Below are 15032 nucleotides of genomic sequence, written 5' to 3' on the forward strand. Positions count from 1 at the left end.
GCGTGGCTCATTAACATGCAGATGTTAGTGCCTAGTGTAAAGCACGGCTATGCCAAAGTACAGGTTTACAGAGTCGCTGGCATGGCTGGAGACTCTTGAGGTACATCCCAATTCTTTTAATGACATCCACAAATTGAGGAAATATGAGATATTTATAGAAATGAGACACTCTTTTCTCTAAACTGTCCTCTAATGCAACGTAAATTTCTCGATTTCTCAGCTGTCAGCTGCCTTTGGGTTCTGTAGCATTCTGAATTTATATATTCATATTAAACACATCAGCCACAAAATTCTTGACCAGCCCTGTGCTCAGCGTCAGAACTAAAGCTGTGCAGCAGCACCTATTCACCTGTTTTTTCTGTGTCGAATAAGAAAAGCTTTTTGTATCTCATTCGTTTAGCAAGAATACAGCTTGGCTTGGTCTCCCTCTCTCTCTTTTTGTCTATCTTATATACAGTTTCTTTCCTGCTCATTATCTCACAAAGTCATAATGGATTCTTTAGTGAATCACAATTACAGTTCTGTTTACTGAGGATAATAAACTTTGTGCTCTGTGTTGTACAATAGATACTAGCTCATATAATCACATCCCCTCACCCAACCATGAGCACACACACAAACACACACATGCACCACACCACACCACACCTTATTCTCCTCCATTGCACGCTCACACTCAATTGAACCTGTCATCTTCTCTTTGGTCCCCTAATGGCCGTCTACTCCTGGAGAGCTATTAGAGTACAGGACATGTTATTGGAAATCAAAGAGGATTTGGAGTCCAGGGCGTCCTCCTGCAGGGGAAAGCACCCAGCAGAGGTCAACTTGTTACAAAAACACACTCGGTCAACCCTGACCGCTCAGATGGATTGCTTCTGAGTAAATCTCTGTTTCCATCATTGCCATGGTTACTACAGTTATTTCAGGGCGATTTTTGAGGTGTGATTGCGAGTAACTGATGGCATGCAGACATATTACCAGGAGACTAAAGAAGATACTGTGCATTCATTTGTATGACTGTCTGAAACTAAATCAAGGCCTTTTTTCTTCCACATTGTCACTCAAGATTTAATCTACTTTTCAGAGTTAAGGGGTTTAGAACAAGTCATGAAACCATTTTAAAGTACGTCAGATAAACTCTTTGAATGGTCTGATGGTCAGTACAGGAGAAAAAGTGCTTCCTCTCCTTGCTGGGTTTTCCATTTTCTAGCAGCGTTCTCACTTGATGTCTGTGACAACTTGTAATTCTGATCACTGTTCTGATCATGGAATTCTTCAGATAACAAGCAAACAAAGTCTGTACAGGAGTGCTAGTAAGTTCACCCTGAAATTAGTATTTAAACAACAAACACAATTTTCAAGTGCAAACATAATTGGAATACCTGACCAAAATTGAACTCAGTCCGACCCTTCAGGGAATACCTCGAACAAGTTGGTAATATTGAAGCACTCGCTGCCATATAAGAGGGTTTCCTGCATCATTTTTTAATATAATTGGGATGAACTGGGACCTGAGAATAATTTTGAGCGAATAGAAGTAAAAGACTCAACAGTGTTTGTCTCTAATGATAAAGGAATTTCATTAAGAAGCAGCTGGTCTAACAGGATCTGGTTGCCTGATCAAAACTGTATAAATCACAGTGTTGGATTGGCCTGTTTGAATTCATTTGTGTCAACCAGATAAGACTGCATCCTAGAGATATGCCTTTTTTCTTCTTTTTTTTAATAAAAAAAAAAATTAATGAAACAATGTTAAATTTACTCACAAAGTTTGATTTTAACTGAGGTATTTGCCATTATGTCAGTGTTAAAGTGCTAAAACGCCAGCAGATGAAGTTTTTGTAGACAGTTTTCTAGTTTCCAGCTGCTGTCTGTTTGTGCTGTTTAAATTTATGTTGATAACAACCAAGTAACTAAGGCGAACTCTACATCTGTGACCTTGTTGATCTGAATCCAGTTTGGTGCTTTCATAGAAAAATCGTCATTATTATATTAGAAGTAAGAAAAAAGTACTTGTTTTCTTTATTAAAAGACAACTCTGCCCCCTTAATACCCAAATCAAGAGTTTAAAACGAGATATAATCCAGAACAAACATGCAAAGACTTGTCTTGGAGGACAGACATAAATCTGTATAGATAGTAGATATTAGCCATCTGAGGTCAGGTCATTTTATTACATAGTATTAACTTTATACAAGATTCGTAATTTTGTGCCTTCTCCGTGTATCTGTCTAAGCTAAGGGCCGCACTCCAAGGGAGAGCTAAAATGTCTTCATGTCAGCACCACTGTGTGGTGTCTGTGTGGGAAGCAATGCCAGACCCTCAGTCCAGCTTGTAATTTGAAAGCGTAGATGTACATTAAAAGCTGTGGCTAACAAAAGCAGTGCAGTGCAATTGATCTAAACTGTGTGCAAAGGCAGGACGTTGGGGAAATCAGAAGCTTCATTAAAGTTTCATATTGTATTTCTGTACACTTGCAGTTTCATCTTGTGTCTCTGTTTACTTAAGGGCCCAAACTGAATAAAGTTAGACTCACCCTGGGAGCTTGGATTGTAAAAGCTTTAACAACACAACTGCTGTCTGAAAAAAATAGCAGTAAAAGTATTGTCATTTTTTTACCATGACCACAGTGAAGGAGTTTTGAAATGTGAGGGCAGCAGGAACTTTTTTTGTGTGTGTTCCACCAACATATCTGTTATATCTCCAACAGGCGTTGGCCTTGGTCGCGTACGTGTGTGTGTGTGTCCGTCCGTCTGTTAGTCTGTCTGTTCGTAGCTAATCTCACATAGTAATGGACCCATCAGCCTTATATTTGTCTGCGTATTTCTGAATGTATGCTCAAGGACCTCTCATGGTTACGATGATTCACAGTTTTTACAACATTTTTAATGAAATTCTGTTTTCTAGTGCCCCGACCTCCTTGTTCCCCACACACATGCTCTTAGTACACGTAGGTACGTAGGTTTAATATTAGTTTAGTATTTGCACTGCACAAATATACTTGATTGAGTTGATACTGGCAGTGTAAGTAAATTATGTTTTCCAATATTTGCTATTAATATGTTATTTATGATATATATGAGGATACACAGTGGACACCTGATTGACTCAAGAGTGATTGTCTGTTTAAAGTTGTGTGAAGTGCTCGGAAATCTACTCATCTGTATCTGCATCTGTCTGTGTCAATCTGTCACTTTCCACTTTCTTCTCATTCACCACATTCATAGTGTCAGGAAACAGACAGAATGACAGGAGATAGTCACTCTCACTCACTCTCTGACACACGCACATGCACACACACACACATACACACACACAAACTACCAGGGCATTAGTCAGCAAGGATCCCCTCTGCGCTGCAAATGATCTGTGAAAATCATACAGAAATCCTGTGCCAGTCTTGGACAAATTCACGCGCACACACGCACGCACGCACGCGCACACACACACACACACACACACACACACACACACACACACACACACACACACACACACACACACACACACTTACACACACACACACACACACGCATGCATCCACCTATCCACAAATAGAAATATACAAAGGTGCTTGCTCTTTTGCCAGATCTCTTTCACACACACATGCACCAGCAGGAAACCAAGGGGCAGATATCTTTGATAGGTGCCCAGGTTTGATGGCCTGTTACTGGCAGAGGCTTTTAGAGAGGCTGCTGGTACCTCAGTGTCTGGTTTCCTGCTGGGCCCTTTGTCCCAATCTGTGGGCTGTCGTTTTATAAATGAGGGTGTCCACGGGGAGATGAAAGGAATGGAAACAGGTGAGCACTTCACAGAGCACAGCGCTGAATCACTGAGAAAATCTCAAATAACAGAGACACAAAAATGCCTCTGTGCATTAGAGAAAGCATTGTATCAGGTCAGACATTATATTAGAAGCTCAAATTTTATTTTTTCTAAATGCTCAAATAACAACTGCATGCATTTCACTCTATTTCACCAAATTTATAAGGATGGATATGTAGAATTTTAACTACAATTATTATATGAACAATATTTGAATAGATAAATATAAAAAATAAAACAAAGCAAGAATGTTTTGGGGTTTTTTTTTACAGTAAAAGCTAATTTTGTGGGGCGACCTCTAGCTCAAAAGGTCAAGTTTGTGCTCTGGCTGAGGTCTTTGCAGTGGCCCAGGTTCGATTACGACCCATGGCCCTTTGCTGTGTGTTGTCCCTCCTCTCTCTCCTTCCTTTCCTGTTTATCTTTGGCTGAACATGTTAGAATAAATATGCTTATTTCTTAAAAAAAAAAAAAAAAAAAGAATCATAGGACATTCAACAAACACAATCTTGAGATCCAAAAATACATCACCATAGAAAAAAAACATGTAAAAAAACACAGAAAGCTCATTATTTATTAGAAATCTGTTACCCTTTCCCCCCAAAAAGATCCTATGCTTTCATATTTAACTTTATATACTTAAATCTTTCTAGACAAACATGCTGACGAAAGATGCTGATTTGATTAAGTGGATTTCAAAGCAACTTTGCAGGAATTATCTGTTTTGCTTTTGCATATTAATTATTAATTGCATAGTTTTCTTGCACAGGTATCACAACTAACAGAATACTCAAACAAAAACACGTTAGGTCAAAGCCCCTAACCAAATTTTGCAGCTTTGATTCCTTTTTGTAAACTATTGTGAAGATGATTTGACGAAACATCTGTAGTCACAAGTGTTCACATGAAAGTTTCAGTGTCGTACCCATTCTGACTCACCCTTCTTTCCCCGTCAGATTCAGGCAAGCTTTCTGCACACTGTACCTTGCTTCAAAGCATGCAAGAAATAGTTATATCACATGCTACGAATCAGTAAATCTTTCCATGCCCTTGTGACTCACCTTTCACTTGAAAAATAAAGCTGTAGTGTCATGCAATGCTTGTTTTTTTTATATATTTTTTTTGAGTCACAAAAATCACCTGAATGAGTTCAAGTTGCCTCTGTGTGTTTATGTGCCAGTCTTTTCCCGGAGCTCTAACCTTCAGACTACAAAAGTGCTCTGATGCTGTGCTGAAGCTGCACTCACTAAGATGCTGGTCCAGATGCCAGTGTGAGTGTGCATGCATGCGCACGTGTATGTGACACAGCCCCCGTGTGACAGCTGTGCCCTTTTCAACGGCACTCAAAAATCGAGCATGCTTATCCACACATTGTTTCTCTCAAATGTCTCAACCAAAGATATATTAAATATGAATGCCTCCGTTCTTCCTCTGCCACATTGGCCCTGCAATGCTCCCATCTGAAGTAAAGAACATAGTGGCTGCACTCCCGACTCACCTCTTTTCTACAGTATAGCTTGCACCATGCCTTCTTGAAAGAGTGCAGCAGGTTTGACACAGGGAAAAGGAAGCGAGGGACAGGGGCAGAGAAGAGAAAAAAGGGAAGGAGAGAGGTAAGCTAGAAAGGCAGGATAAGGGGGGGGGGGGCTACCCCGCTGTTGGCAGAAATTGTATCCATGATGTTTGAAGTCCGCAACATCCCAATTGGGCTGCAAAGAATTGGGATTACACATGCACACATAGACACAACTCTGCCCTGTAAGAGATAGAGGCACGGAGCGAGGAGGAGGGGATAGAGAGGGAGGGATGGTGATGAGGAGTGAAAGTGGCAGTGAGTTTTGGAGAGATGGCAGAAACCAGGGGAGAGCAGCCTCCATGCTCGTGACAGCAGCTGAAATCCTATCCACTGGAGGAAAAGGGAGAAGGAAAATGTGCAGGGAAACGAGGCAAGAGGAGGGCAAAGAGATAAAACTGACAGAAGTAATATATAAATAATAATGTGTGAGGAAATCACAGCCAGATAGGGAATGGCAAAACACGCAGATTGTTTGGACATTTGTGCTTGTTAGAAGCCATGATCAATAGGCGACTGTTTGGACGGTTTTGGTCAGTGTGGGCGGTAAATTCAGCCAACAAACAGCACTTGTTTGCCCTTATTTACAGTTGTGTCCCAGTTACCAAATCCCATTCCTGCCACACATAATATTGCCAATGTTTTGCACAGAAAACACGATACAAACTGAAGGTTATTTTAATACCGTGTCAAATTTGTGCTTTTATAAACTACCTTGTGGGGTCCTTGCTGGGGTTTTTTTGTGTGTGGGGCAGAATAAGGTGTTATTGAACAAGCTTCTGTAAATGTCATAACTAATATTCTCCCCTTGCAGCAATACATGACTCTTCGTGTTTTTATTTTTTGTGCCTTTTGCTGTGTTTTGCAGACCTTGACACACCTGTTCTGACGGTGCACCAGACCATCAGCGATGTGCGTGGCAGTTACTACCAGGAGAAGACAGTGTTTCTGCGCTGCACCGTCAACTCCAACCCTCCTGCACGATTCATCTGGAAACGTGGGAGCATGCTCATCGAACAGAGCAAGGACAATGGAGTGGACATCTATGAACCGCTTTACACTCAGGTACACATGAACACATACATGGCGCAGACAAGCGGCCAGGTGTGCCGTCACTACCTGCTTTCTGCTCACTTTTTTAAGAAGTGCCTCTGAAAATCATCCCCACTTTATTCTCCTTTACCCTTGTCTTGAGAATTGTTCTCTTCAAATGTCTCTCTTATTTTTATTTAATTTTTCCATCCATGTGTGTCTAATATTAAGAGTTTTTATGAATACTGTTAACCCTTTGATGATGGTGAAAAGTTAATGAACACCTTAACAAGACATGACCCAACAATTAGCAAGAAATTAGTGTAAAAGTTATAAGAAAATGATGGAGCAATGATGGAGGTGTGCAAACATTTTTGACACATTTGTTTTGTAAATGTGCAATAATTTGAGCTGAAAAATATGTTCTTGATGTGCAAAGACCTTTACAAACAGTCAATTGTGGACTCCTCAGTTTCAGACTAAATTGTCAATATCAGAGTAAGCCACATAATTGTTGTTTGTACAGTCAGAATAGAAATGGCACTTAGTCAAAGCAGGGGAATTTTACAAACATAATTGCTGCGTAGCAAAACTGCTCCCTTTTTCTCCACTTTTCAAAGCATCAGTCAGCCACACAGCAGTGCCCCTTGAGTTCAATTAGCCGGTAAGCAAAGCTCTTCCCATGGCTGCCTAAGACACTGTTGGCCCATCACCTCCCACTATATCAGACAGACTGTTATACAGTATCAGACTCAAAGTCTTGATCCTAAAAATCATCAGTGATACTCAAAAAGATGTTTGACTTCTTCTGTATGTTCAGCAGAGTGTGTTGAGTATGTCCACATGAGAGCCACAGAGAGGACTTCAGGAGTTGTGAGAGACATTGTTTTATGAATAGTCCGGATGGAGGACAGATGGATTTAGCTTTTATTTTTGGCAATCAGATCACTTTCATTTTCCTAATGGTCTCATGTGAAAGCCATTTGAAATGCATCATTCATATTACTCTATATGTAGATTTGAGATGCTTCAGTTGATAATGAGGGCATGCCAGGCATACTGTGTGTGTGTGTGTGTGTGTGTGTGAGTGAGTGAGTGCGTGCGTGTGTGCATGTGTGTGTGTGTGTATGTGTTTGCGTGTGTGTGTGTTTATTTCAGTGTGGCTTTGACCCTGTTTATCACGCTGCAGCTCATCAAAAATTGAAGTCACTTTTATACAAGATTACAACCCAGTTTAGACTCTGAGCTTTCTCATTGATGCAACGTTATGTGTAATGTAGGCCTTTGGAAATGTGGTCATAATGGTTATATGTGTCTCATAAAGATTATGTGGGAGAATGTTTTTTATATCTTTGCATGATGTTGTGTGTGTGTGTGTATGTGTGTGTGTGTGTGTGTGTGTGTGTGTGTGTGTGTGTTGCATCCTACCAGGGTGAGACCAAGGTGCTGAAGCTGAAAAATCTCCGACCCAAGGACTTTGCTGACTACACGTGCCAGGTGTCTGTCCGCAATGTGTGTAACATCGAAGACAAATCTGTGACCTTCAGGCTGACCAATGCCACATGTGAGTCTTCTGATTGTTTTTTAATTCATACTGAAGACAAACAAATGCTTGTATGTTCACTGACATTTACATGCCTTTACAAAGCCAAGATTTTCTCCTCCAATATCATTTTCTTGCTTTGACTTCTATACTCTTTTCTTTGATTCTCCCATCTCATCAGACTTTTCTATGCTTGATTGTTGTCTTTCAGCTCAGGAAAATTTTGCTGTCTGTCTCTTTCTCTCACTGTAAAAATGTCTCCCATCTTTACTTGTGTCTGCTTTCGTCCTCTTTATTTTGTCACTTTCTTTAATCTAACTCGTTCTCTGCCTTCCTTTCCTTTCTCTCCGAATTTTACCTCTACCTCTGACTCTCGACTCAGATTTTGCTCTCGTTCCCTCCGTCTCCTCGCCTGCCTCCCAGTGTGCCATATTGTCTATCTGTCTTGTTTTTCTTTTGCTGAGAGCTCATCTCAAGGCCGTCGGCTGTAATTCAGTTGTCACCCTCCCTGTTATCTCCAATTCACTCTACACAGCTCTGTCCATCTCCACACCACCGCCCAGCAACTCTGTTACTTACGACAACATTGTTGCTGTTGACAACCCTGTCATGTTTGTTACAATCAGACCGATACACCGCAAGGGAAAGCCCTGCACTTTTTTCTAGTGTTTTTTTTCTTTCTTCTTGTCTCATTTTCTAAATGTGAAGGTGGATTGCTTCAAAGTGTTTTAGTGATGTGTTCCACCATCAGTTTTATTGAATTCCTTGTAGTACCATGAGTGCATGAATATAGAAGGTACTTGTTTATGAAACATGCATCCTACATGCTCAAGAACCATTTGAAGATAGGAAGGACTGTTCAGGGTTTCTTATCTTAATCCAGTATTTCTCACAGTCAGACGGTCAGAATGGATAAGCACTGAAAATGTGCTTTAATGTTACATCTAGGTTAGGTTAGAATAGCAGCCTTTTTACCAAAATATAGTGTCTTTAAATCTGCAAACTGGTGCTTAAAATGATTACTACCTTAACAGTTTGACAAAGTGGGACATACATGTATCTGCTTTGTTGCCCTTTGTTAGATTACATGATTGACACTCTCATATCGCTCAGCAAAATATGAAGCTACAGCCAGCAGCCTATTAGTGTTGCTTAACAAAAAGACTGGAAACAGCCTTTCTCATAAATAAATATGTGTATATCTGTATGCTATGGTTGAGCTAAACCGGTTAAATATTAAGAGCCAGAATGGGCCAGTATGCTAAATTTTACCAGGTGTTGCACTTGGAACATAATCACACTGTGTCCCAACAGTTATCTTGCATCTGACTATCATACTGCTTTAAACATCTAACTATCATTTTGCTGTGAACAAAATGAAAATTCTGGTTTCTGTGTTGTCAGAAACCATGTAGATAAGAGCTATGTGCTGGAAATTAGACTGTAGACGAAACCACTGAAAAAAATGGATGAAAACTGGTTTAAGCTCATACAACAGGACCGACAAACACGGAAATCGACCCAACTCTGATGTATGTACATAAGTATCTACAGTATCTATTTAATCAACACGAAATGTGTGTAAACAGAAGGTTGTTCTTGTACATAACCTTAGCAGCTTCATATTTAACAATTTATGAGGTGTCATCGATCTTCTCTTTTAGCTATCGGCAAGAAAGCAAATCAGAATGCCTCTTCAAATGTAAAAATATACCTTTAACATGAAGTTGCCCTTGAGGAAGGCTTTAAACCACGCCTGTTTAGACAGGCAACTCATGTTCTATGCTGTTCAGTTCTCATGGTGGGAATAATGCTAACTCTGGATGTGATGCAGAAAAAGACAATTAGGAAGATATTTCAAGGTTAAAAAAAAATCAGAAATAGTCAGTGGTACAATATGTTTTAATGATGGCCACAAGTCTCCACGACTTTTTACTTTTAGCTTTTATTTATAGACTTTGAACTTAAGGAGAGGTTATCAATTGAGCAATATGGCCTCTTTCAGATAAGAGATAAATGTTCCCAGGAGTCTTCTAAAGTGAGCTGAAGGTGGAGAAGATAAAAAAGAGACTCTGTGATAAAGATAAGAGGAGTGGAAACAGTGTCTGGCATCTCTGAAGACTGAGCATGAGAGAGGGGGGTTGCAAACCAAAAGAAAAAGAGGAGGAAATGAAAGACGCAATGAATGAAACAGAACATGAGAGATGGACACTGCTTGCAGAAATGCTTCACAAAATGGAGTGACACTAATGAATCAGCCTCAGGTGACAGGTGATCAGTTACAGCAGATAACACATATAACTAGAGATGATAAATGATAGATTATAGTAAAAGAGAAATGCTTTTAACACAGTAACCAAAACTGAACAAAAATTGAGATAAGCTAAAAAAAAATAAAGCTAAAACTTTTCTGGACTTTTAAGGTCCAGTGTGTATGATTTAGGTGTATCTATTGGCAGAAATGGTATATTATATTCATATCTATGTTTTAATTAGTTTATGATTACCTGAAAATTAGAGCCGTTGTGTTTTTGTTACCTTAGAATGAGCCATCTATATCTACATACAAAGCAGGTCTTCTTCTGAATCTGTCATGTTTTACAGTTGTCCAGAATGGGCAAACCAAACCCTGGCTCTAGAGCCATAATTTGTGTTTTTTTGCATTTTTGTGTCGGCCAACATGCTGTCCCTACATGCTTGGCACAGGGGACAAGTTTCGGTTCTGTAATCTCACCACTAGATGCTACTAAATCCCACACACTGGACCTTTAAGTCCTGATATTGACCAGCGCTTACTATCTGAGTCATGGTTCTGATTTATTTAAATACATGAATGGCTTTTGAATGTCAAGTCATGTTTTTTTTTCTTTTTTAAATATACATCTAAAACCAAACAGATTGACTGAGTGCTGCGCAAATAAGAGTGAAGGGCACAATAATAGTGAGTAAAATAACATAAATAAGGCATGAATTATATTTAAAAAGGCACAATAACAACATTAACGACAATGGAAAAAATAAAACGTAATATCACAAAACTGAAACAGAATAAAAGTTGTTAGATGAATTTAAAACAATAAAAATGAAAATGTATAAAATTTGAAAATATTAAAACCAGTAAGAGCAACTGAAAGTCACTGAAAACATCCTGAGTATTGTTCCAAAAGTGATACAGGGGGTAATATTTGTTTGAAAGCTGAAGGCCTACAAGTTAGAAGTCCATAGATTTTTTAGATCAGTGCATTGCAGTGTGTCTTATTTTGCAACACAGTCACAAAAACTGTTGTCCAAAATCAACAGGTCAGACGGAAAAACAAACAGGTCTTAATACTCTAGCTGTATGTGATAGGTGTTCTTCACTCTTATTCCCTCTGTCTTCCTGTCCTCCCCTTTTAGACTCCTGTGGTTCAGATCAATTGCATCCCCACAGCTCAGTCAACACACACACACACACACACACACACACACACACACACACACACACACAGTCAGTCACCATAACAATAAATGTCTGCTGGTGCTGGCATGTACGGACACAGAGACTTGCCAGAGCAGCCAATCTGTCTGGACCTCACAGCCTCACAGAGTGGGAAGAAAGAAAAAAGAGGGTGAAAAGAAGGTTGGTGTGTGTGTGCGTGCGTGCGTGCATGCGTTTGGTGTGCATGCATGTGAGAGATATACAGAGAGATAGAGAGATCAGGTCACTAATAAGATGAACTGACTCGAGGAGTAAAGGGTAGAGGAAGCTACATGTCAAGAAATTACAAGTTTTACATGTTTTTTGAAATTTCCTTTTTCTTTTTTTTAAACAGTTTTTCTCTATTTCTAAAACACTTTAAAAAAAACCAAAACATGTTACAAACTACATTAACATGTTTCCCCAAATGATACACTTATTGCCGTAAACCTTGCATTTACTCTTCAAAATGAAGAGTAAATGCTGGTATCAATACAGTAAAAGAAAGAAAAAAAGTACAACAAAAGTGAAAAAGAACAAAAATATCTCTCACAATAAAATGTTTAAAGTTAGCTTTTTAGGTTGTTATAACACATTATCACCACAGCACTCAGATACAATATATATACAACAAATAGGCAAAGTGAAAATAAAATAATACAGGAGAAAAATAACACTTGTTTACAAGAGTAAACATGATGTTATCTTAGAAAAATCACAACTCAGGTTGACAAAATAACACAGAAATGACAAAAGTTACAGACAGGAAAACACTGAAAAGTACAAAGAGAGAAGAGAGAAAATGAGATACACAGAGGGCAAAGAGCGGGGGAGAGACAGACAGAAGGACACATGAGATAGAGAGAGATTGTAAAAGAGGAAAACAAACAGTGAGTTTCTGCTTTGTTTTTTATCCTCTATAATATTTATCTAATGAGCGTATTTTGTTATTCCCCACAGAGCTCCCTTTTGTCCTTGTGGCGTCAGTCACTGCTTAGATTAGATTCATCCAACTAGGTCACGCCATCACCGCTGATTCACCGCGCTGGGACAAGGGGATTGATTGATTTTTATATCATAATCCCAGCCAGGGATTTGAGTACGGGGCTTCTGCCCTCCAGTAACTGCTGACAGCGGCCAAATCCTCTTCCCCCGCCTCTCATAAAGAGAACACAGGGGCAATGCTCCGGAGCTTGTCATGTTATTTAAAGTGGTGTAGCACAGGGGTGGAGGGGGGTAATGGAACAAGGCCTGGACATGTGGAGGGATGGAGCAAAACAGTAGATTGCATTAGATTGATTTCTAGCATAACGAAATGTGGACTTTAGACATTTGTTGCGAGTGGAAAATGTGCTTGAGAAAATAAAAATGAAAAAGTAATAATTTAACCAGTCAGTTATTTCAAACTACTGATGTATATGTTAAAGTTCTTAAAAATATTTTTCTTTCTCTTTTTATCTATATATCATATCAGTCGTTTTCTTCTTTTACCGTTACCTATAGCCTGAATACACTACCATTCCCAGTGGGCTGCTTCTAAGCAGCTAGTAACACCTGCAAGTTCTATAACAGAAAAAAACTGAAAAAGGAGGGAAACCATTTATTTTATTTATTTAAGTTTGAGTTGAAGCCAAAACTTTTTATTATTAATCTGACCCTAGGTATTTTCTAGTAGTGGGCTCCTGCAGAGTTCTAAAGTGCAGTGGGGATGATATTTATTTGTAGAAGTTGGCATTGCCCTGGGTCCCTCACCAAAAAAAATCAATGGGATTTTTTCATAAGATTTTCGATTATAATAAATAAGCTCTGTGGCAAACAAATGTTTATGATATTTGCACATTTTGTTCAGCCAGATAAAATTCACAAATGAGCACTACTTTTATATTTTTTGAAGCATAAATGCAATCATCAGAAGTAAAAAGCTTATGTAAGGCTAATCGAAATTCACCATGGTGATATGACTTAATGTCACCACCATAATAATGCCAGAAAGCTGTGTTCGGTTTGATGACTTTCTGTAGTCACAGTCTTGGCTTTTTTTTAAGACACATAAAGGCTTCAAAATTCATGAATGGGGTATTGACTGACATAATTTAAGTTGTAGAACAAAACATGTTTGTCTTTTAAGCTTGTGTTAATCACAGACATTCAGGCATCATTCCAAAAGCCCATTTACCTTGAGATGAGCGATCTGAAAGTGCTCAAATACTAACTAATTTCTGGGTTTTAGAGCATTATTCCTGCAGCACTCTATTGTAAAAAAAATAAAACAAAAGTAGCCTGGAGTCTGGACAATATGTGTATGTATATAATAACTATAAAGAGATTTCCCACATACAGAAAGTAAAAATAGGTAATGCAAAATAGGCTTTGTTATATCTGTCACAATAATTATTAATTGTCAGGTTCAGAAAACTATTCACAGCTAATATACATCAGAGACTTTCTGACATTAAGAGCTATGCCTTTGATGAACTTGTGAAACTCATCATACAGCTCTATGCATCCATTAAGATGATGTTTTTTTTTTTTCTCCTCTTCTGTTGACATAAATGGAGCAAAATGCACATTTACTGAAAAAATTAATTAAAGTAATGTCGGTGGCAGGTGTGTTAAACGAAACAAACAAACACACACACTCTGATTTAAAGCTGCTGAAAACCTTTGAGTGAACTGAGTCAGCCGCTAAGACTGAGCAATGGAAGAGTTGATTCAGTCTTTTATTGATTACTGTAACTCTTACTACAATATACCCTCACAATAATATGACAGTCGTACAAGTGTGTAATATATATGATGAGATCAATAGGTGGCAAATGCTATTGCACATGAATTCCCCCTTGGAAAATTGAGGATCGATGGGCAATCTGCAATAACTCTTATTACTGTAAAACCTCTGTGGCAGAACATTGTAGTGCATTTCTGTGCTATAATCCATGTCTGAGTGTGGTCATGTGAAATATAGAGAGAATCAGGAAAAATAATAGAAAAATAACAGGGGCAAGAAAAAAAAACATTTAAGTCATCCAAAATCAACTAAAAGCTTTATATTTATTTAAAGCTGTTGTGTTTTTATCCCTGACAATGCTCCCTCTTTGTTTCAATTTTTATTTGTCTCCATATAGAGTTATCTCAGAGTAATCATGTTTGTCTGAGCTGTATAGGTTTAGGATCTCCCATAGGAATGTTTTACACTGTTTGGTTACTGAACGTCTTTACCAGGTCATTTTCTCCACCAGTCTCAAATCCAGTTCAGTCAGGGGATCAGGATGGGATATACAGCCACACCAATAGCAAGAATCACTTTACTTGTAAGGCTGCTTTGATCATTTTTTTGGTGAAGTCACTGGAAGGGGCTTTAAGAATCTCGAATTTCAGTTCTGTGCCCTCTGCATTTGACCTGTCCAGTTTTGAAACACATTGCTTTAATTACACAAGTGAACTCGCAGCCTCTTTTCAGCATCACTCTGCTTCACACTCACAGAATGACGCACATTTCTACTCATGACCCGCACTCTACACATGCTCAGTACTTGGGATCTAAATTGGCAACATTCTGGTCACAATCTGCATCTTTGAATCACTCCCTAAGTCCTGGCTTCCGA

The 15032-nt window shown here is 38.9% G+C and overlaps 1 protein-coding gene across 1 annotated transcript in view; it reads left to right on the top strand.

Moving 5' to 3' along the window:
• Positions 1-15032, top strand: part of LOC121943399 (MAM domain-containing glycosylphosphatidylinositol anchor protein 1) — a 203372-nt gene that overhangs the window by 114238 nt on the left and 74102 nt on the right. The window contains exons 5-6 of the mRNA XM_042486927.1: positions 6264-6460; positions 7859-7991. Coding sequence (XP_042342861.1) covers positions 6264-6460; positions 7859-7991 — 330 coding nt within the window. The remainder of the gene's footprint in view (positions 1-6263; positions 6461-7858; positions 7992-15032) is intronic.

This window comes from Plectropomus leopardus, chromosome 1 (genome assembly GCF_008729295.1).
Source record: "Plectropomus leopardus isolate mb chromosome 1, YSFRI_Pleo_2.0, whole genome shotgun sequence".
NCBI classification, from domain to species: Eukaryota; Metazoa; Chordata; class Actinopteri; order Perciformes; family Serranidae; genus Plectropomus; species Plectropomus leopardus.